At 39.2% G+C, this 22,722-nt stretch overlaps 1 protein-coding gene across 3 annotated transcripts in view; it reads right to left on the reverse strand.

The window, feature by feature from the left end:
- The window catches only part of LOC139462567 (PHD finger protein 21A-like), a 40,026-nt gene that overhangs the window by 257 nt on the left and 17,047 nt on the right, over nucleotides 1-22,722 (reverse strand). The window contains exons 4-13 of one of the 3 annotated variants that reach the window (XM_071244397.1): nucleotides 10,960-11,208; nucleotides 8,837-9,109; nucleotides 7,438-7,581; nucleotides 7,258-7,309; nucleotides 6,978-7,054; nucleotides 5,937-5,997; nucleotides 5,081-5,193; nucleotides 3,976-4,125; nucleotides 1,870-1,942; nucleotides 534-637 (exon numbers count right to left, since the gene is read on the reverse strand). In XM_071244397.1, the coding sequence (XP_071100498.1) occupies nucleotides 534-637; nucleotides 1,870-1,942; nucleotides 3,976-4,125; nucleotides 5,081-5,193; nucleotides 5,937-5,997; nucleotides 6,978-7,054; nucleotides 7,258-7,309; nucleotides 7,438-7,581; nucleotides 8,837-9,109; nucleotides 10,960-11,208 (1,296 nt within the window). Of the gene's footprint in view, nucleotides 1-533; nucleotides 638-1,869; nucleotides 1,943-3,975; nucleotides 4,126-5,080; nucleotides 5,194-5,936; nucleotides 5,998-6,977; nucleotides 7,055-7,257; nucleotides 7,310-7,437; nucleotides 7,582-8,836; nucleotides 9,125-10,959; nucleotides 11,209-22,722 lie in introns of all 3 variants that reach the window. The other 2 variants (XM_071244398.1, XM_071244396.1) reach the window with 2 other exon arrangements.

Below are 22,722 nucleotides of genomic sequence, written 5' to 3' on the forward strand. Positions count from 1 at the left end.
AATGATTGATCAACTGCAGAGAAATCTAGTCAATATAAACTGGTGCTAATCATGCTGATTCACACGAGTCAATCAATGCTTTGCATAAAGTCACAAAGCCCTGATGCAACCCCACAACTTGCATCAGAACACAAGATGATTATACTTTCTTCCTCAACATTTTCAGAATGGTGTCAGTTTTAAGGCTTGAGTTAATGAATTAAATATACATAGCAAACCATAATGGTTTGATCCAGCAACAAGACAACCTGAATGTCAATCATAGCAACCAGCTGTGCTGGTTTGATTTAGTAGAACTGATCAGTACACTGTCACAGTTAGCAAACCAAAGGATGTCCACAGACAGCACTAAGAGTTGCTCATGATGACAAGGCTGGTCTGTTTGACTATTGCATGGCCGTCTGAAGTGAGAATTACTGTGCATATAACCTATCACAGTTCAGCATCTTGCAGTTGTTCAATCTTCCATCATTAAAGAGCATACACTGCAAGTCCATAAAGCAAGTCAAAAGGTAAATGACAGGGTTACTTACATTAAAAGAGTTATTCAACGATTTTGACTTGGCTTCCAGTTGTATTTTCTCGGTAGAAAGGTCGTTGGATTTCTTCTGCAGCTTCCTCTTCTCCTCTTCTTTAGCTGAAAGAATCACAGAACAACGTTAGAAAGTCACAAGTATTGGAGGCAGTGAGTGTGTGAGTAAGGATCTGGCATTAACACCACTTTGAACAGTACTTCAGCTATATCAGAGCATGTCAGCTTAATGTGGAAGGTAAGCCTGGTGATGCAAGTTGTTCATCCTGCTGATGAAAGCAAGGTTCATACAGATATAGAACACTAAATCTCAAGGCCTTTTCAAGGTTTCCATCATTTTCAAGGCTTTTTTAGTTATGTCAATATTTTATTAAGTCCAGCATACCATTTAATTGTTGTAAGACTTAAAAAGCAGTATGACCATCACACATCACACAAGATTGTTAGATTCACTCAAAGAAAAGATAAAATAGGTCTGTCCTGAATTCTTCAGGGTCTTTGGCACACAAATCTATCACTGTGATAAATCTCACTGAAATCTTTGGTACATATATTTATGTCCTTTAATACTTTGATTAACAAGAATATGTCCTTTTGTACAAATTCAAGGCTTTTCAAGCTATTTTGGTGATTTTCAAGACTCTTCAATGTTGACACTAATCATCAAGGCATTTAAAGGTTTTTTTTAAGCCTGTACAAACCCTACAAAGCCAGGAATGAAATTATGTTTTGGGCATGTGAAAATGGAATTGCATGACAAAGTTAGGATGTCACAAGCATAGACACCATCTGCTCTGGCTTCCAACTAGGAATGTACAAGACCTTGAGCGTCACATTACCTGCTTTTTTTGCAATGTAGGAATGTACAAGACCTTGAGTGTTACATTACCTGCTTTGGTTGCAATGTAGGAATGTACAAACCTTGAGTGTGACGTTACCTGCTTTGGTTGCAATGTAGGAATGTACAAGACCTTGAGTGTCACATTACCTGCTTTGGTTGCAATGTAGGAATGTACAAGACCTTGAGTGTGACGTTAACTGCTTTGGTTGCAATGTAGGAATGTACAAGACCTTGAGTGTCACATTACCTGCTTTGGTTGCAATGTGGGATTGTACAAGACCTTGAGTGTGACGTTACCTGCTTTGGTTGCAATGTAGGAATGTACAAGACCTTAGTGTCACATTACCTGCTTTGGTTGCAATGTAGGAATGTACAAGACCTTGAGTGTGACGTTACCTGCTTTGGTTGCAATGTAGGAATGTACAAGACCTTGAGTGTCACATTACCTGCTTTTGTTGCAATGTGGGAATGTACAAGACCTTGAGTGTGACGTTACCTGCTTTTGTTGCAATGTAGGAATGTACAAGAGCCAGAGTCTCTGCTGACCCAGCCCAATTTTTGTTGGAGGCCTGCAACAAAAGAATCGGGAATCTTTTATACAAATTCATATAATAACATTTGGAAACTTAAGTTAATTTGGAGGTACCACTGATTCTGCAAAGATATAGGAATCTGTGGGTTAGATCATATCATCTGTTTAACCTCTTTAACAACACGTCAATGGACTTAAAATAAACAGAGATACCGTATTCACTAGGGCTGCAATGAACACACTATGAGGCAAATACGAATACGAATATTTATTCACGAACACAATAACAATTCAGCAGCTGATGTATTATTTGTTATATTCAGTGAAGCAATACCAGCATAAATTATTGAACATGGTTTGTTAATAATTAATATATTATAGATTTATATACTGCACTTATCCAGGTACTAGTATCTGCTCAAATTTGACAATGACCAGTTACCACGATACTGTCAAATTAAATAGTATAAGAGTGTTATCTTTTGAAGAAATCTATGCATATAACATGTGTTCTTATGGGTATTTTTATGTAAATGCACATGCTTGCATATTCATAAATATTCGATTCTATTGGCCACGATTAACGAATTCAATTCATGAATGGATACGGTTTGATTCACCGAATACACGAGTGAATCGTAAGAGCACTAGCATGGGGGTACTTATAAAGATTACTTACACATTGGTCTAGCAGTTGGTCAGGGGCACTTAATTCAGCAATTATGGTACTTGAATTAATTGTCTTTATGGCCAGTGGTTACCTACCTGGAACCTAACCATAACATATCCCGCTATTGATATAAAGACAGGTGGATAGTTTTCAGACAGTCAAGGTGATACACCATTCTTCACTCACCTGACACTTGGGACAACTCCAGGGACCCAGGGCTACAGTTGTGAGGGGTGGGTTCAGACAGTCAAGGTGATACACCATTCTTCACTCACCTGACACTTGGGACAACTCCAGGGACCCAGGGCTACAGTTGTGAGGGGTGGGTTCAGACAGTCCAGGTGATACACTCACCTGACACTTGGGACAACTCCAGGGACCAAGGGCTACAGTTGTGAGGGGTGGGTTCAGACAGTCCAAGTGATACACCATTCTACACTCACCTGACACTTGGGACAACTCCAGGAACCCTGGGCTACAGTTGTGAGGGGTGGGTTCAGACAGTCCAAGTGATACACCATTCTACACTCACCTGACACTTGGGACAACTCCAGGAACCCTGGGCTACAGTTGTGAGGGGTGGGTTCAGACAGTCCAGGTGATACACCATTCTACACTCACCTGACACTTGGGACAACTCCAGGAACCCTGGGGTACATTTGTGAGGGGTGGGTTCAGACAGTCCAGGTGATACACTCACCTGACACTTGGGACAACTCCAGGGACCAAGGGCTACAGTTGTGAGGGGTGGGTTCAGACAGTCCAGGTGATACACCATTCTACACTCACCTGACACTTGGGACAACTCCAGGGACCCAGGGCTACAGTTGTGAGGGGTGGGTTCAGACAGTCCAAGTGATACATCATTCTACACTCACCTGACACTTGGGACAACTCCAGGAACCCTGGGGTACATTTGTGAGGGGTGGGTTCAGACAGTCCAGGTGATACACTCACCTGACACTTGGGACAACTCCAGGGACCCAGGGCTACAGTTGTGAGGGGTGGGTTCAGACAGTCCAGGTGATACACCATTCTACACTCACCTGACACTTGGGACAACTCCAGGGACCCAGGGCTACAGTTGTGAGGGGTGGGTTCAGACAGTCCAAGTGATACACCATTCTACACTCACCTGACACTTGGGACAACTCCAGGAACCCTGGGGTACATTTGTGAGGGGTGGGTTCAGACAGTCCAGGTGATACACTCACCTGACACTTGGGACAACTCCAGGGACCCAGGGCTACAGTTGTGAGGGGTGGGTTCAGGCAGTCCAGGTGATACACCATTCTACACTCACCTGACACTTGGGACAACTCCAGGGACCCAGGGACCCAGGGGTACAGTTGTGAGGAGTGGGTTCAGACAGTCAAGGTGATACACCATTCTACACTCACCTGACACTTGGGACAACTCCAGGGACCCAGGGGTACAGTTGTGAGGGGTGGGTTCAGACAGTCCAGATGATACACCATTCTACAGGAGCTACATAACAGCAACTCTCCTTCCTTCCCACAAACAGCACAGAAGTCATCATGCACTTCAGCCTGGTAGACAAACAGTTGGAATTATGTTACATGACGAAACTGCATCCTTCCGAATTTTGCATTATGATTTAGTCTGGACAAGGAAAACCCCTCAGGCCATAATGACTTATGACAATATATTTTCATTCCAACCTGCCTCAATACCATACACAAAACATGCCTAACATTTGTCACCTACAAAGAAAGTTGCTACATTTCTTTACTGTGACCGTAAACATGCTAAGTAAACATGTTGTTGATAAGTAAACAACATTTTCCATGTACACATGATGTATAGTGTCAACCACATTAATAAAGCAAGGGTAAGATATAGCGATCAACACCTTCTGTATTACAATTTCACGTTTCAGTTTAGGTTCGAACAGATCCATCAAGCAAGTGTCCTACGCTTTGACCACTATCCCACTGCCATTACACTATACCAACATGTTTAAATTATCACCACGGCCATCATCATGTTCATAATTGGAGGATTCAGATATGCTAAACTTGGACAGATATAGCTTATCCCTGGTTTGACTTCAAAGGTTTCAAAAATAGTGAACTATGGTTATAACAAACTCAAAAGGACCACTAAGTTTAGTTTGTTATAGGTTTAAATACAGCCTATATACAGCAAATGGCCAGGGCCAAAAGACCAGTTCATTATATCTGTCAGTTCGTTATAAGCATGTTCGTTGTAAACGTAGTTTACTGTATATGTGAAAACAATTACTTACAGGTTACCCAAGAATTCATCTTCATCATATCATTCCAAAACAATATGGACAGTAAACTGGACGGTGTCGTTGCCAGTGAAAAAATGTGGATTACATTTTGTCTTAACAAATCAGTAGATAGTCCTTTGTATATATGTAGACCTCATCAGAAAATCTTACTTCCTGGGTTTCACTGTATATCAAACACTGAAACTTTGACAGCTGTCAAGATTTGAGCACTGTCCTGACAGACTTACCTCCCCTGAACCATTGCGCATGATGTTGTTCTTGTAGAGCATGCCATTGTGTGGACTGTCGGGCGTCGTGGGGCGGCTGTTGTTGGGGGAGGGACCGTGTTTCGGGGGCCGACCTGCGGATTTTAAGAACATTGCCATGATTGCCGGCCTATAGCTTATAAGAACATGCTCCATTTATCTGAGTAGTGGATACAACCTTGATCTCTGACATCACAAATGGAGATCTTAAGCAGATCTTAATAAGTAAATATCTGTCATCTAAGGTTGGTTTGTTGTCCAGCTGAATCACAGCAGCCTGAGAAGTGTTGAATCTGGCCCAGGTAAACCAGTTGTTCATCAACGATGCATTCAGTCAGGATACAATCTGTGAAGATCCACGTTAGAATAGGTCTTCAGCAACCCATACTTGCCATATGAGGTGACTATGCTTGTCGTAAGAGGTGACTAATGGGATCAAGTTGTCAGACTCACTGACTGTTGATGCATGTCATCCTTTCCAGTAGCATGGATCGATGCTCATGACATCAATCATTGGATTGTCTGGTCCAGACTCGATTATTTACAGACAGCATCAAATAGCTGGAATATTGCCGAGTGCGGCATTAAACAATAAACAAACATTTGGTCTTAGCATGAGGTACTTGGGACCTACTCTGATTCTGGGTCCCCACAGGGACTTATAGTTTCTCCAATCCAAACATTATCACAGTTTCAAGTAGATCATAACAGAATCATATCAAGATAGTTGTAACATGTTGTTATGCTAGAACATAAAGTAGAGGGTGTGTCACATTTCTATTTTATTGAGCACAAGTTTGCACTTGTTCACAGCTCCCCAGGATCCAGCGATACTCACCTCTCGGCCTCTTGACTCCTGGTGGCAGAGGATTCAGCAGATAGTGGGACACTCTCTTTCTCTGATGGCACAAAACAAACACCAGTTTACTTGCTGTCTTGCATATACACATGACTATACTTATAGATAGTTACATCAGAGGGGAATAATATATTGTACATGCTGTATGAACAACAATACAGCCATGATGTACATGTTGTATCAGCAACAATACAGCCATTTTTACATGTTGTATGAACAACAATACAGCCATGGTGTACATGCTGTATGAACAACAATACAGCCATGGTGTACATGTTGTATCAGCAACAATACAGCCATTTTTACATGTTGTATGAACAACAATACAGCCATGATGTACATGTTGTATCAGCAACAATACAGCCATTTTTACATGTTGTATGAACAACAATACAGCCATGGTGTACATGCTGTATGAACAACAATACAGCCATGGTGTACATGTTGTATCAGCAACAATACAGCCATTTTTACATGTTGTATGAACAACAATACAGCCATGGTGTACATGCTGTATGAACAACAATACAGCCATGGTGTACATGTTGTATCAGCAACAATACAGCCATTTTTACATGTTGTATGAACAACAATACAGCCATGGTGTACATGCTGTATCAACAATAATACAGCTATTCAGTTGCCTTCCATGATAAACATGCGAAAATGGATGACAATTCTTCTCCGTTATCCAACAGGATGATACTTGTGTGACTCAAAACCAAGAATTAATTTATAAAGCTGTAAATGTTAAAGGCACACAGTAAACTAAATCTTAGAAATCTGTTCGCTTCTTACTCTGGCATGTATTTACAAATGCAGGCTTGCAACTTTCAAAATTAGCAAGTCAAATTTAAGAGTCATCAGCCCGTATGGCTGTTGGGAGTAAAAACTATTTCAGACACTGATCTTCACCCACTTCCAATCTGATGGCCAGGTCAAGTTTCCCGTCCGTAGACAATCACATGACCGGTACATTTTATCATTCAGTGAGTATAACACAAGATGAGTAATAAATACCTCAGGTTCAAAGTTATAACTGAATTGTGGGTTGGCTGTAGACCTCCTTTTTCTCTCTGTTCTCTTACACTGCAACTCTGAAACAGACAAACAGCGCACTCCATCAGTATCCATGCACATCGAAGACGATATTTGTCCTGGCACAACGAACCACCTAAACCATGTAGTCCACAATACTTAGTCCAACATGATACTGACAAAGCATTTTAGGTGACAACAAAAATAGTCTTCCTTCTCATAATATTTCAACATTCCTATGAAGAATTGAGTAAATCCCTACCTTTCAATGCATCAGGAGTGACTAGATCCAAAGAAGCCATGAAGTCCATTTTCTGAAAGCCATGCAACACTTCATCAATATGGCATTTCAGCACAATCATCTAAAGGTACCAACCAAAAGGCTTATGCAAAGTTATTCAGGAGATATATCAAAGATTATTTAACATTTTCCAATCCATACCTGCTTCTGTTCTGGCTTGATCTGCTTCCTGTCCACAGACTTCCTGGAATCTCTGGTGCCATCAGAGTCGGACACCCGTCTCTGTGGTGCTGAATTAGGGGGAGGCATATGGTTCTTGCTATTGACTAGGACAGGTTTCTGGCCCTGGAAAATCAATGCATGCACACAACTTCACATTGTTAGTTTGTTGTTTTACGTCCCTCACAGCACTATTCCAGCAATAACATGGCAGCCTGCAATAAACTAATTTGCATCCAGGCAAACAAGTGGTTGAATGTCCCAGCATGATGACCATCCATAGCAATCTATGTGCATATTGACTTACAATCAGCCAATCACCAGACCATAGGACCACCAGATCTCCATGTTTATCTGCCAACATGCATGAAGTACCGGAATCTCCACATAGGTTTTACATTGTTTCAACTAAGATAGCAAGAAGTGTTCAAGACAGTATTTGTTGTTCCATTGTGGAGACACTTCACAATCAATGTGCATGCAGCACGTAGCGGAAAGCACAGTATATAAATAATGTAAATACAGGTAAACATGGCAAATGTTCCAATAACAACATCAGCTTTACCATTTCACAGCGGATCGAAATTGGGCACTAACTGGATACTGTCCTCACGAACAAAACATCCAACTTATTTCTGTTGCTATTGTTATGAGGTTACTATATCATTAGTGGTATGCAAGAAGGGCTACAAGAGTTATGCCCCTTTGTAAACAGAGTTTGTTCCATATGACATAGTGTAAAAGATCAAGTATCCTTAGTTACAGTATGTATATATGTTCTTATTGATTGTGATGTCATGTACATGTGTTTAATGTTGTTGTGGTAATGTCAGTGAGGCTGGGGAGTCAGTTGTGACTGAGGATTTAGTAACCATACCACGTTTTGAGCTACAGTCATCATTGTTGTTATTATGCCACTTCACTGCATTTTTAGGTGGCCAGTACAGGGGTTAGTAATCAAGCCTGGACCAGACAAACCAGTGGTTGATAGTGTGAGCAATGTCCATCAGGGTACAATGACTCACTCAACCATAAAGCAGCCATTGCGATCAGCAAATCTTTTTTTAGTATGTTAAGTGACCTCTTAATTCAAAAATTGGATACAGGTAACCAATGCTGTATAGGAATTCCCAAGAGCTTTCACCCATGATCACATGAAACTACCATCATGACAATATGAAATTCAATTTGAGAGTGAGAAAGGGTAACAAGACATTTCACTGATATCAACTTCTTTACTAAAATATGAGCAACATCAAGGAATGAAAACAAAAATACCACACCACTGTATTTAACCATATTTCTTTTTGACACAAGTTCATAGAGAAGTTGTTACCAACCAAACTGCTTTGATACCATGTACTGTGATAATGATAAATACCTGAGCCCTTCTGTTGTAGCTCACCTGGACTGCTTTCGATGGAGCTGAGCTTACCACAGGGTACTGTGGGACTCTGATAGGTGGGGAGCTACCCCGCGGGGCAAGAGGCTTCAGGGCAGGTTTGATTGGCACCTGAGTTGTTGTGGCGATGTTGTTGACGATGTTGTTGACGATGTTGTTGACTGGTTGTTGTTTGGCGGTGTCGAGGCAGACTGTGAGGTCGGAGGGTTGACAGGCTGTGGCCGCCACAGGTAGCACCACGGCTTGACATGCCTGTTGGGAGAGGATCTAGTGGTACATATTATAGATTCCACCGAAAGGATCCTCGGCTATCCAGAATGATTATATCTTCATTCTATTATGATGAATACCCTGGACCAATTCATCATAGCGCTATGTTTTAAAGTGATGTCACTGTCTCCATCAATAACTTCTCACACCATGGCTGCTGTTACTGTACTGCAGCGTTAGAAATTGGCACTAGTCCTATGGTCCTTGCAAAACTGCCCAATTGTTAAGGTATCTCAAGGACTAGAAGAAATTTGCCTTTTTTAAGGGTTTTGCTATGTGTTATCATTATAAGGACTAGTGGACTAAAACTGTTAGTTACTACCGCTGTACTGGACATTTCACTATATAGGTGAGCAGTGTTATGTATTCACCATGGCTGATGTTACTGTACTGGACATTTCACTATGTAGGTGAGCAGTGTTATGTATTCACCATGGCTGATGTTACTGTACTGGACATTTCACTATATAGGTGAGCAGTGTTTTGTATTCACCATGGCTGATGTTACTGTACTGAACATTTCACTATGTAGGTGAGCAGTGTTATGTATTCACCATGGCTGATGTTACTGTACTGGACATTTCACTATATAGGTGAGCAGTGTTATGTATTCACCATGGCTGATGTTACTGTACTGGACATTTCACTATGTAGGTGAGCAGTGTTATGTATTCACCATGGCTGATGTTACTGTACTGGACATTTCACTATATAGGTGAGCAGTGTTATGTATTCACCATGGCTGATGTTACTGTACTGAACATTTCACTATGTAGGTGAGCAGTGTTTTGTATTCACCATGGCTGATGTTACTGTACTGAACATTTCACTATGTAGGTGAGCAGTGGTTTGCTTGTAATTATAACATTATTTGAGAAGATCAAGTCATCGAACAGTGACCGAACATGACACAGTACTTAGTTAGAAGCACTAAAACTAGTGCTCATTTACATTGCCTAGTAGTGGAAGTTTCGTTATGAGATATATGTCATTGCTTCCGACATTTGCAGTGAACCTGACGTGACAGCAAACTATAATATTCCACATAATAATGCACCACTTTATTATGTTTCTTGTTTAATGCCGCCCTCAGCAATATTCCAGCTATATGACAGCGGTCTGTAAATAATCGAACCTGGACCAGACAATTCAGTGATTGATATAATGAGCATCGATCAGCACATTTGGGATCGATGAAATGCAGGAACCAGTATATTCACATGATTAACATGAACAAGGGACACCCGTATGTTACCAGCTTGCATTAATATGGTATATGAGTTGTACAACACTGTAGAATCAAGGATGGGATAAAGGCGACATATAGATCTGATGTCAACCCCAATGTGGAGCCATGTCAATATGAAGTCAAGGGATGTTGGCCATTTATTCTTATGGTTCTGCCTTGTTTTCAACAAAGATTTAACATGTTTAAGAAACCCATTCATGTATTATTGGGCTTAAGACGTAAATATTCAAACAAGAAATATGTAAAATAAAGGCCAAACATTGATCCACATCTTGCACATAAAATTCATTTAAGTGTCTACTTTTCTTAAAAAGACGGTTTTATTGATTAATCTGCATAGATGAAGTGATTAGATAGGGGTGGCATGAGGCAAACTGTACTGATATTCAGCACAATGGAAACATTTCTTTCTGTGTGTGTTTCAAGTAGTTCTGCGAATAATAACATTACTTTACCCATATATTTGTAAACTTAATATCCCAGAAAGTGATGACTATTAATGGCTAGGATGTCTGTAATAACCCGTCAAGCTTCCCCTCAAATGTTGATAAGCTGAGCCAAAAAAGGTACGTGACCAACTCACCTGTAGCTTGGAGTGAGCTGCAGGCACAGTGACACTGAAAGTAGTTGGCAGGATAACAGCCTGGGCCTGCACCTGGGTACATGCCACTAATGGAGGTTGCCCCACGGACAGCGCTGTCACAGGGGGTGGGGGGGTGGGGGCTAGACTTGTGGCTGGGACTGACACTTGCACTGCGATCTGCGTCGTAGGTACCACATTGGATATCTGTTTCTGAACCAGTTCCTTTCGTAAACTCTGCACAACAGCTTTCTGCAATAATCAAACAATTACATATTACAACATAGCAGATTTGATCATGCACAACAGGCTGATAGGCAGTAATAGCACTTGACGTAACAGACAGGCCTGCTGGAATATGAGGTATTTACAAACAACCTTCAACAAGTTTCAGATTCGTTGCCAGGATTTTCTTCATCCTTCCCAAAGGCTAACAATATTCATAAACAATTTCACAAACCAATGTCACTCATAATCCTCGTTTACATTGGTAAACATTAATTCAGCCATATCTCAAGGCAGGGTTAACAGGACCTTACTATTGAAATATATTTATATCCTTCTATCATGTCTCTAACAATTTTAACATCTACTCTCATTCAAATTTAATTATTATTGTGTTATAATAAAATATATCTATCATATTTCCCAACACTATGGACATAGGTGCTGGCTGTGTGGCCTTCATTCCTAGTTAGATACTGAGACTACTTAATAGCTTCTGGCCATCTGAACATATGCTGAACTTTAACCTTTTACCAATATTGAGAGTATCCAACTCCACATGTCTAAAAACTAAATGCAGCGCAAATCCACCAACTATCCAACATCCACCTAGGACCAAGTTTGTATCGATGTGTGTGTCTGCTAGCACCTTGCTTTATACATTCACAAGTGTTTGTGAAATACAACTGGTCTGTAACAAAGCACAAATTTTTTTGTTCTAACATTATTGCAAAGTGAGAACGGTCCTTGTCATATCAATTTTTAAGGGTGAAACGATACACCGATGTTCCGATGCATCGCGATACTTGACCCACGATACGATATACGATACACGTGGCCCCATTTATCGATACGCCACGATACGGAACTCAAATCTCAAGTAAAGCATTTCCTCGCTATTGTGCCTTTCAATAAACCGCTAACTTGGTTATAGCGCGCGGTAACGCATGGCTCCCCAAAACGTACTTACATTTTTAATAAGCTCAGGTTTTACACCGACATGTTTTTCCCCATCTCAAAAAACATTATCAGCTGATCCCCGCAAGCACATAACACCGGAAATACCTGTCAGCAAATCCGAACTGAAGTACGCAATTAAATACCATTACTATACTATCTTGTTATTAAAACGTGTTCATTATATATCTGGACTTGTGTTTGTAATATATTTTATTAATTTTATTCAAAATTTCATTTAATATTGTTTTCATTAAGTTATGTGAAATCGTGTGTGAAGAGATACTGCAACCACGGTCAGATTACCGCTTTTGACGTATTGAAACGAACTTTAGTTGCTAGAGAATGGATACATATATTAAAAATGCCATACTTTGACTCCTTAAAAGTCATGTGTGTGGCAATTTGGCGAATATATGTCAACATAACGTTTTCGCAATCGAAATACATGTAGCACGGGAAGTCCCTAGGGTGACTGATCAAATTGTTCCATACGTAAAAATATCCTGCAACAGCAATCACCAGTACCAAAATGCTACACTTGTGGTTCTTATAATTTGAAATATATATATACATATAGTAAAAGCTGCAACTAAGGTAACACGATATTGGAATATATTATTCCTGATAAAATTCTTTGAAGTTGTATCACCGGTGGAGTACATTAATTATTTTCTGGTGTTTGAACTTTGAATTGTTATTAAGGAAAGTTAGAGAAAGTTCCAACTTCAGTAGTCTTGTTATTATAAAATAATTTTGACTGTTCCAAAATCATGAAAGGTTCAATCTTGACATGTTTTATTTATCATTGCGTATCGAGATACGTATCGTATCGTGACCAGAATATCGAGATGCGTATCGTATCGTGACCTTCCTGTATCGTTGCAGCCCTATCAATTTTACAATTTCATGAGAGTTTCAAAAAAGGTATCAAAGAAATTTAGCTCGATTATCAACATTTGTTTAAGTAATCAACCTAAACAGTTAAAGCTGGAACAAGATAGGGTTTTGAACTCTAATCAGCTGGAATATTCTGACTCCAGAACCCCTAAATTAACAAAAACAACAACATTTGTTTCCACATTCACATTACTCAGCGTTTTCATTCCCTAGTGACAGTAGATGACCACAGACAGACTGACTGACACAATGCTTGGTTTGGACAATTGACTTGCCTTGGAAAGGACATTATAAGTTGTAGCAGCATCACGAGGGGTACATGTTGGTTCCATGTGTCCCACGCTAGGTTTTATACAAGCCGGAGGTGAGTGGCATAAAACCTCATGAGGGATTCATAAAACCACATGTACTCCTCGTGATACTGCTACAACAAAATTTATCTTACGACATGTTTTAAACTGCCATTGTAATAGAATTAAAACAAATTCAAATTGGATAGAAAACATCTGTTCGATTGAGCTGAGGTTAACTTGTGCGAAGTCACATGACTTTTATTGACTTGGAAAAGGCGTGCAGCTTTTTGCTTCAAAGCGGGTGAAAGGGAAATCCACGTGAAGTTTGTCTTCTTCGAGGCAGGAAAAAATAGATTTATTCTCCCGATCAAATATATTTCCTTAGTATTTCATCAAGGTCATGTGAACCAATCAGATCTTCTCTGTCTGACTTGGTGGTAGGATAATGGGCCACATCCTACACATGCAATGTAACACTATGGACATGATGGAACACTGAAAAAAATTATGGGACATATGGCCTTCTATGATATTGTCTCGAGAAGAAACCAATGCAATATAGCTCGCATAGAAGGCTGAGACTCACACAATATCAGACTTCTGAATAACAGTCCATCAAATTGACCAAGGCCCATGCCTAGCTCTTGTCTGGCAACAACATAATGATGGATATTATAACTGGAAGAAAACTCTTACACGATAGGATGACAGAAGGACCCTCGAATATCCACATCAGTTTCATGATAATATTAAGCCACACAATGGTGAATATCATCTTACACATTGATGCTTCCAACCAACATGCCAGAAACAATATGCCTTCAGTTACAGAGAGCTAATTATCTATCAGCCAGGACAAATCATCAAGAAGCACCTGCTGTTGGGAATTTGTGCAAATTTTAAGATTGATGATGGGAAAAGAAAGAAGAATTCCTAATGAGTGTTCTTGATGTAAATAAGATTAAACCAACCAATACAGCCTGGAACTGTTACAGAACATAATCTCAGTACCAAGGCAAACTGACTAGAACTCTGTATCTTATCTCAACAATACATATGACATCATATATTTAATCAAAAACCTCTTGATACATTGTAAGAGCTGATAACTCATTTATTCAAGGAACTTTTGAATGTTTAATACAAACTGGATGGGTATTTATTTACCGGTAGGCATTCTTAGAGGCCAGTCTGTCGAAAGCCCCAAATTCATCATGTTCATAAATTGAAATTTAGGATATCCAAATTCAGGTTATAAGTCTTTGCATAATGGGACTTGGTTTGACAGGATACAAGCTGAAACCAATATTTCTTTCAAGTGAACTTACTAAACATGACAATAGCTGAGCTGTTGTGTCTAAGACTCCAGGTGAAAAGGCGATCTGTCGTCACTAGATCACAAAAGGCGATCTGTCGTCACTAGATCACAAAAGGCGATCTGTCGTCACTAGATCACAAAAGGCGATCTGTCGTCACTAGATCACAAAAGGCGATCTGCCGTCACTAGATCACAAAAGGTGATCTGCCGTCACTAGATCACAAAAGGTGATCTGCCGTCACTAGATCACAAAAGGTGATCTGTCGTCACTAGATCACAAAAGGTGATCTGTCATCACTAGATCACAAAAGGCGATCTGTCGTCACTAGATCACAAAAGGCGATCTGTCATCACTAGATCACAAAAGGTGAATGCAATGTTGGTGAGACTACAAGGGTGCTATTTATGATTATTCTGTCACAATGACCAAATTTATAAGAGACTGCATAAGCATGATTATCAGATATTATGGGAAATGCACTTATTATCCAATGCTGGCTTCCACAGGTCTGAGATCACACAATATGTCTGAGGGATAGTCCTTTACTGAAAACCAATTGGTTGATTAACACATACTTTAACTTATGGCTTAATTGTTCAAATCTCTAATTCAATTGATTTACCTTTTACTTCATAATATATCTTGATATATCATTCTAACAATGCCACAACATAACAGTCAAAATACCTAACTCTTTGGTTCGTAAGGATGTGACTTGAGTGCAAGGTTAAAATAATCCATAGCGGTGTCGTGACTGCCGTCATTGCATAGCAAGGTTACAATGCAACATACAGCATTCGACCGGGACATCGTAATGGGACATTACCAAATCTACAGACTGGTGGTATATCTTCAACAGATATAACTGTTCACCCAACTACACAAGAAAGATAACTTTTTGTATTGAATTAGCCTCTGAGTTTTGCTACTTGAATCAACTTGTGTTGATCTACCAATTTCATCAAAATCATATCTTAGCTCTCACTACAACTCAACAAGATCTGGGGACATCCCATTATGGGTCAAGACAGAACGACCTTTCACAAATTTTGACTGGGCCAATGAAATGACTAACAAGTACTGGACATTACCCAATCAGAAAGAAGCATTCTTGAGCTTTACAGCACTAGTTTCAAACTGGTGATTTCCATTCCACACTTTCCACAAAATATTTTGTACCAAGTTTTCTACTCAAAGTTTAAAAACTGAACAAACTAAATCTGGAATGTCTAATAAATAGCCGAGATTGTATGGCAGTACTTCCACTGGTTATGGAAATCACTTCCGTTTCTAATGTTATTCAACTGAAGTGAGAGATCGACGATGATTTTGACGGAATCAGTTGTACAGACGCAACTGTCGTTTGGAATACCCTGTGTTAACCATTTCAAGATTGCATGATTGGAAACACATTCATGCTGTCACTTTCCCAATCTGGTAAGCGACACTCTGACTGGTCGGATAAATGGTCATTCTGATGTGACCCATAATGGGATGTCCTCAGATCTTTGTTTTAGCAGTAGTGAGAACTAAGATCTGATTTCAATGAGATTGGTTGATCTACTTGATATCAGGGGAGATTCTGTACGTAAGGACTTTAAAAAACACCTTCTTTTAGAGACCGGTCATGTATTACAGGGGTGGGTGAGTGGGTCAGAAGTTTTGGATGCACTACAGAAAACAGTTACCCTCCCCTAACACCCATCATAGTTTGGAAGACCCTCCCCATGTCCTTGCAAATGTTTTAAATGACCCTCCCTGAAAAGACAAAAAGCAAAAGTACTTTATATTTTGATATAACCTATCCACTCTTTCATGAACCTCCCCAAATATGTGTAGTATTTTTTAAGACCCTCCCCTAGAGACTGTTATTGTGTTGGGTGACCCTCACCTGATTTCCTCTGATCCCCCACCATCATAAATGACCATACCTAATTTAACCAATCAGAAACCATCACTTTTGTGACAGCTTGCCAAATGCAATCACTCCAGTGATCCCTTGAGCACCTTTAGCTGTAGTAAAAAGACCCATTTCTGCATATCGGTTTCCACTTGGTAATAAACCCTCCCTTGCCATAGGATCTCCTTATTCCCCATTACATAAATATACCCCTACAATGTATGCTACAACCAATGAGTCTGACACACTATTCTTCACAAGGCAAGTCATAATCTGACCAGCTCCGCTGGCTGTGCTGTGAATCTGTTTGGTTACACAAACATGTTTGTAAGATTTCCAGATCTAATTAGCCATTACTTAAGGTTCATCAACACTCCTGATATTGTCACAATACTCATCATGCTGACTGCTGTCAATAGGGGCTCCAAATTGCCATTTGGAAAGTAACTTAAATATTCATGTCTCTTTAGTTTCACTCTGTGGAGATCCTGACACCAACAGATTCCCAAAAATGCATGCTTGTCATAGGAGTCCAGTGCACTGATGGTCAAATGGATAATGATGATCATAGTTGATTATGCACCTCAATTATTTTCAGTGTGTGAGAGCTAAACCCTGAAGCCCAGATACATAACTATTAAAATGTACAGCTATCACTTGCTGACGGTGGAGGAACCCACCTAGAGCTGATTATCTGTTCACAATATGTAGTAAACATGGCAAACAAGTTTCAAATCCACATAATGTTGCAGGTATCTGCAGTGTTTGAGACTTTATTTCCTATATAAAGGTCACAAGGTACTGGTGTTTCCTTGCATGGTTCATACCAATAGAGAACACTAAAGTTCAAGGCCATTTAAGGATTTTCAAGGTTAAACACTTAAAACATTCTTGGTACATATGTGTGTTTTAATACTTTTATCAGCAAGTATATGTCATTTTGTAAAAATTCAAGGCTTTTCAAGTTTGATACTAATAATCAAGGCTTTTCAAGACAGACCTTAAAATTCAAGGCCTTTTCAAGTCTGTAAGAATTTGCTATTTGAATCTAGGGACCCCAAATCTCTGCCTCTCAACATTTGGGCTCTGACAAGGATGACTCCATGACTTCCGTGCTTAATTTCGAAGACTGGCAAGTATTTTTCCAGCATCTTGAGTACATACTTCTTATTATTTTAATAGGAGTACTGGCAAAACTAAACAGTACACATAGAATACTGAATGGAATTAAATGGATTTCATTTTAGCAGAGACCACGCTCACGGAGAGAGTAATTCAAGTATTATCAGATTATGGGCAGAATATTTTTACATCATATTCCTTCAGCAAAGTCAGGTAAACGAACAGCTGACAACAAACTTGATCAATAATTTGAGATAAAACATAACTAGACTTGATGATTCACCATTTGAGTTGTATTTCCAGTTCTACTATGCATTATTTTAAATGCAGAGATTAAGTTTACCACATATTTTCTTGTAAACTAAGCTGGAAACAACAATCAGCTGTATACATGTTTCCTCACAATCTACCGATGATTTGATTGAAAATTACCCAGTAATATGACTTTTAATGAGTCTAAGTAGGGCATTTATGATACTGTGTTACTGACCGGCCCTTGCTTTAGCCCCTTAATGCCAAGCACCAGGCAGGGTAACAACGAGTACCATCTTTCAACGTTTATGGGTATGATGCAGACGGGGATCGAACCCACAACCTTCTGCCCTCAAAGAGGACACTCTATCCACAAGACCACGGAAGTGGTAGCTCAATTATGGATTATAAATATCTATATTTATATAGTCAAAACAAATTTCCATTTAAAAAAATGCCAACCTCAATGCAAAGATTCAAATGGCATATTACTGCATATCTATGATTGATGGGCAAATGTGCAAATGATTTCTGGTTTGGCAGTCTTTTCATTGTTTGCCTAACTCGGGCTAACTAAAATAAAAACACAAGTGCACTGAGAGTATGGTCTTGTCATTTACACTCAATATTGACAATTAGATGAAAAGCACCTACCTCATGCACCAGCTGTCATCCAGCAAGTGGTGAAACAATAGTGTACTTTTCACATCTTCTGCAGTTTGCAATATCAGAAAGTACATGATCATGTTGTATTTGTAATAATTTGTATAGATTAATCTTTAACTTCAGATTGGAGCTACATGACTTCAGTCTCTAAAATGCATGTACCAAATAAGTTGAACAAATAAAAAACAAAGAGTCACATAAGTGTGTTTTTTCAAACGATTCTTAGATTATTGAAAGCTTTGTGAATTTTTGCAATCCATACGACACCTTCCATGCCTAATGAGTGCAGTAATGTGACGCCTAAGCATGATGATTCGTGCTGGGAGTCACTGAGCAGCCTGGTGTGGAGTTGGCCTGACAAAGCCACTATCAGATAGAGAGCTGTGTCTGTGCCTAATGATCAGCGTGATTCATGATAGTGGGACAGGCCTACGGAAGCTACTGCTGCTACTTGCTACTCCTGTGTGTGGCCATCTTCTCAAGGTAATCAATACACGGCCGGCCGACGTGCAGTACATGCATCACCATACTGCTATGGGAGTATACAGGCACTTTCCTCACTGAACTCACTTCAGCACTACTCCTCAACAAGCAGCTCTGCTACTTCCAGTGTCTTTCACAAGCAAACACATAGTGCAGCTTTATGCATGCTTTCCACCTTACATCACCTACATACTGAATAGGACACTATTGTTAAATAATTCCTAAATGTTATGCATATCTGATCAGAGTTTCAGAGACAAGGAACCATTCTGCACAATGTTTGTAACATTTTTGACAGTTCATCTCAAGGCAGGATGAATTTTTATATTTGTTTTCTTAAAACGCAATTAAGGTAATACCTGTCTGTTTGTCCCACACCTAGTTAGTACCAGTATAATGTCCTCAGGTACAATCATGACAATTTTTATTTTGAAATAGTATCAAAACTTGGCACACGCCCTTCATCTACTTGAGCTTTCACATGACTATGATGAACTACATTATTGTGATTTTGAACTGGCCCAAGGCCTTGCTCATTTCAAATCTGCTAATGTCAAACAATGTCACACTGTCAGACGAAGACCGGAATGTATTGTGAGTTCATCTACCAACTTTGATAAAAAAAATACAACATGGAAGTTTGACTAGTTATTTGAGTTCACCACTATGACACAGTGACCTAATAAATCAACAAATTTGTATTATCAACTCCTTCAACACCAGTCAACCAGAAGCCTTTACTGCTATCACACCAAATTCACAGAGACAGTGTGGGGATGAGATGAAGCCTACATTTATCAAGGAAATTATCAGCTTTCAAAACATCTTTGATGCTACATGTCATACACATTTGAAAGGTCTAATTCCACTCTTTATAAATTTGAAAGTTATGTTTATCACATACTTGAAATTTAATTTTGTTCTTAATAAAAATCTAAGCTAATACATTCATTATGTCCAGATTAAGCACCAAGGAAACAAAAATTATGTCATTTTCAACAATTGTAAGATGTCATAATTACCACTTACCTATTTGTTCTTTATTTTCATTGTTAAATTAATTAGAAGGATGATGAAAAAAAATGTTCAATACAATCTCATTAATATCAGATCTTAGTTCTCGCTACCGCTAAACAAGGATCTGAGGGCAACACATTACGGGTCACGTCAGACCGACCTTGCGCGAACTTTGACCTACAAATGGAATGACTAACGACAAGTCAACATTAGCCAATCAGAAGGCAACTTTCTCATGCTTTACGGCACTAATTTCAAATTGGCGACTACGCTTCGAAACATATTTTGACAAATTCTCGATCAAAAATTTGAAACCTGAACAAGAGAACATTCTGGAATGGCTAATAGATAGTCTAGATTGTATGGATTCAGTTGTTAAGCCCGCTAATATTGTTCGGAATACCCTGTGTTCACGTTTTTGAGGTTGCATGATTAGAAATCACATTCTGACCGTCACTTTCATGATCAGGTAAGCGACTATCTGATTCGTCAGGTGTAAGGTCATTCTGACGTGACCCCTAATGGGATCTCCTCAGATTTTTTTTAGCGGTAGTGAGAACTAAGATCTGATTTTAATGAGATCGTGTTCAATACTATCTACCATCACCAATTTCTTGGTAACAATGACTTTCTGCTCATTGACACGAGAAAAGACCGGGACGGGAGAGTACCTCCGTTTTCCAATATTTCTATGAATAACACATGAAAGGTTTTATTCCAAGTTTGGTATTGTTTGAAAGCTCTACCACTCAATGATACTACAGCAAACTCACCAGTAGTATTTTTGTAGTTGCAACATGAGATTTCAAAGTATTTCGTTACACTGTATTATTCTCAATGTTTAAGCAGGAAACCAATGTTTAAAATACAGAACCTCGTAAACATATCATGCTAGGTAAGGACCTGTGTCAAAGATTTCTCATGTATATATTTTGGCATTAAACAGTGTGGTTCGTAACCGAGCTGAAAAAAATCGTGGCAACAACTGCCGGGATGTATTTGACTTACATTACACAATCACACAAATATTATTGCTGAATATATTTATTACTTTATTCAAATTATTTACGTTCAATATTTACCTATTGTCAAAGCAAGTTTCCCAGAAAAATTGCTTCAATAACCTTATGGGTAATAATTAATAATTTTAAATGTATTGATGAAATGCAATAAAATGAAATTAAATAAGTATATTCAGACATTATGAAAAGTAATGGATATAATAAATGAATGAATGATATGACAGGTAGGTTCATAAAACTATGTATTATTTTGATGTGGGTACAGCCTGGCCCTGCTGGATTTTGGGACTCATGACATCTTGGGCGGTGTACCGGCCAGCGGTGTTGTAAGAGTTAGTGTCTCAAATGAGTCAAAGCTTAAGTTCTCAAAACTGAAAATGGAAGCAACATGCCCTCTTTCTGCTACATCATGATAGCCATCAACATGGTGATAAGCATGCACAGCAGGGCTGAGAGAATGAATGGCAATCCTTGCTGTCCGCTAAGTCATGGTTGAGCCGCTTCCCAGATGCGAACCATCCTTGAACTCTCGATGCAAGGCAATACTGGTGATATCTTTGTTGACAGCCACTTTGTTGACTGCCTTTGAGCTGTAAAAGCTCAATTTGTAGCAACACAAAACTATCTTGATAGTGAGGTCACCATATACAGTACAGGAACGCTTGGAACACTAGGAATACTCCACACTTTGGGAGACATATTCCATCAACAAAGAGAATTGACAAAACCCAACCAAAACATTTGAAATAAAGTTGATTAATGTAAAAGCTACTGGAGACCGTAATTATTAATGTCACCCTAATTTACAAGTTTGTATCCTCTTGTATTACCAGAAACATGACCCTGTGATGCCCAAACAGCCCTACCTGCCTGTGTTTTGTATCATCCCAGGTGATGAAATCATTCCCATATCTGTGAACTGGAACAAAAATTCACCTGCCTCATGTCTCTATTCTGGTACCTATGTCAATAGTACAAGACTTCAAGAACGTAGAAAAAAACATATCTTTTTCTTCTGAATTTGTATACATATATTTCTTTTAGGTGCAAAAAGGAACCTTTCTGAATGGCACTAACATTCCAGAATGAATTGATGAATGAGAACATAAAACTTTTGTACTACTACAGTCATTCTTGTATTCATTTTATAGCTACCAGCCATTTCTGTCACATTTTGTCTTCTTTCTTTTTTTAAAATTCCTCAAATGTGTATAACTGTTCTGATGCACATAAGACAACAGAGCCTCATCGTAGAGCTGTGTAATGTATCAGGTAACAATGTGACACTTTACAATGCATAGTGATATCCTCTCCTTGACATCACCAACCCATATATACATCAACTGTCTCATGATGTAATCATGAATAATACATCATCAACATCAAACTTTCACAGTCAACATTGGCCTTTTTCCTTTATCTACTTTCGTGAATATTGATATACATTACATGGCCGACTTTGTCAATCACACATATGACAATCAGCCAAGGTGAGCAGTCAGTTGTGCAGCTCACCTCCTGGCTACTCTGAGCGAGTCTATGTCATGAATGAATCAGGATGACATTATTAACTTGGGAAGAATACTTCAGTTACTATGGTAACATGTTCC

This window comes from Haliotis cracherodii, unplaced genomic scaffold, assembly GCF_022045235.1.
Source record: "Haliotis cracherodii isolate W230 unplaced genomic scaffold, xgHalCrac1.p SCAF_15, whole genome shotgun sequence".
Taxonomy (NCBI): Eukaryota; Metazoa; Mollusca; class Gastropoda; order Lepetellida; family Haliotidae; genus Haliotis; species Haliotis cracherodii.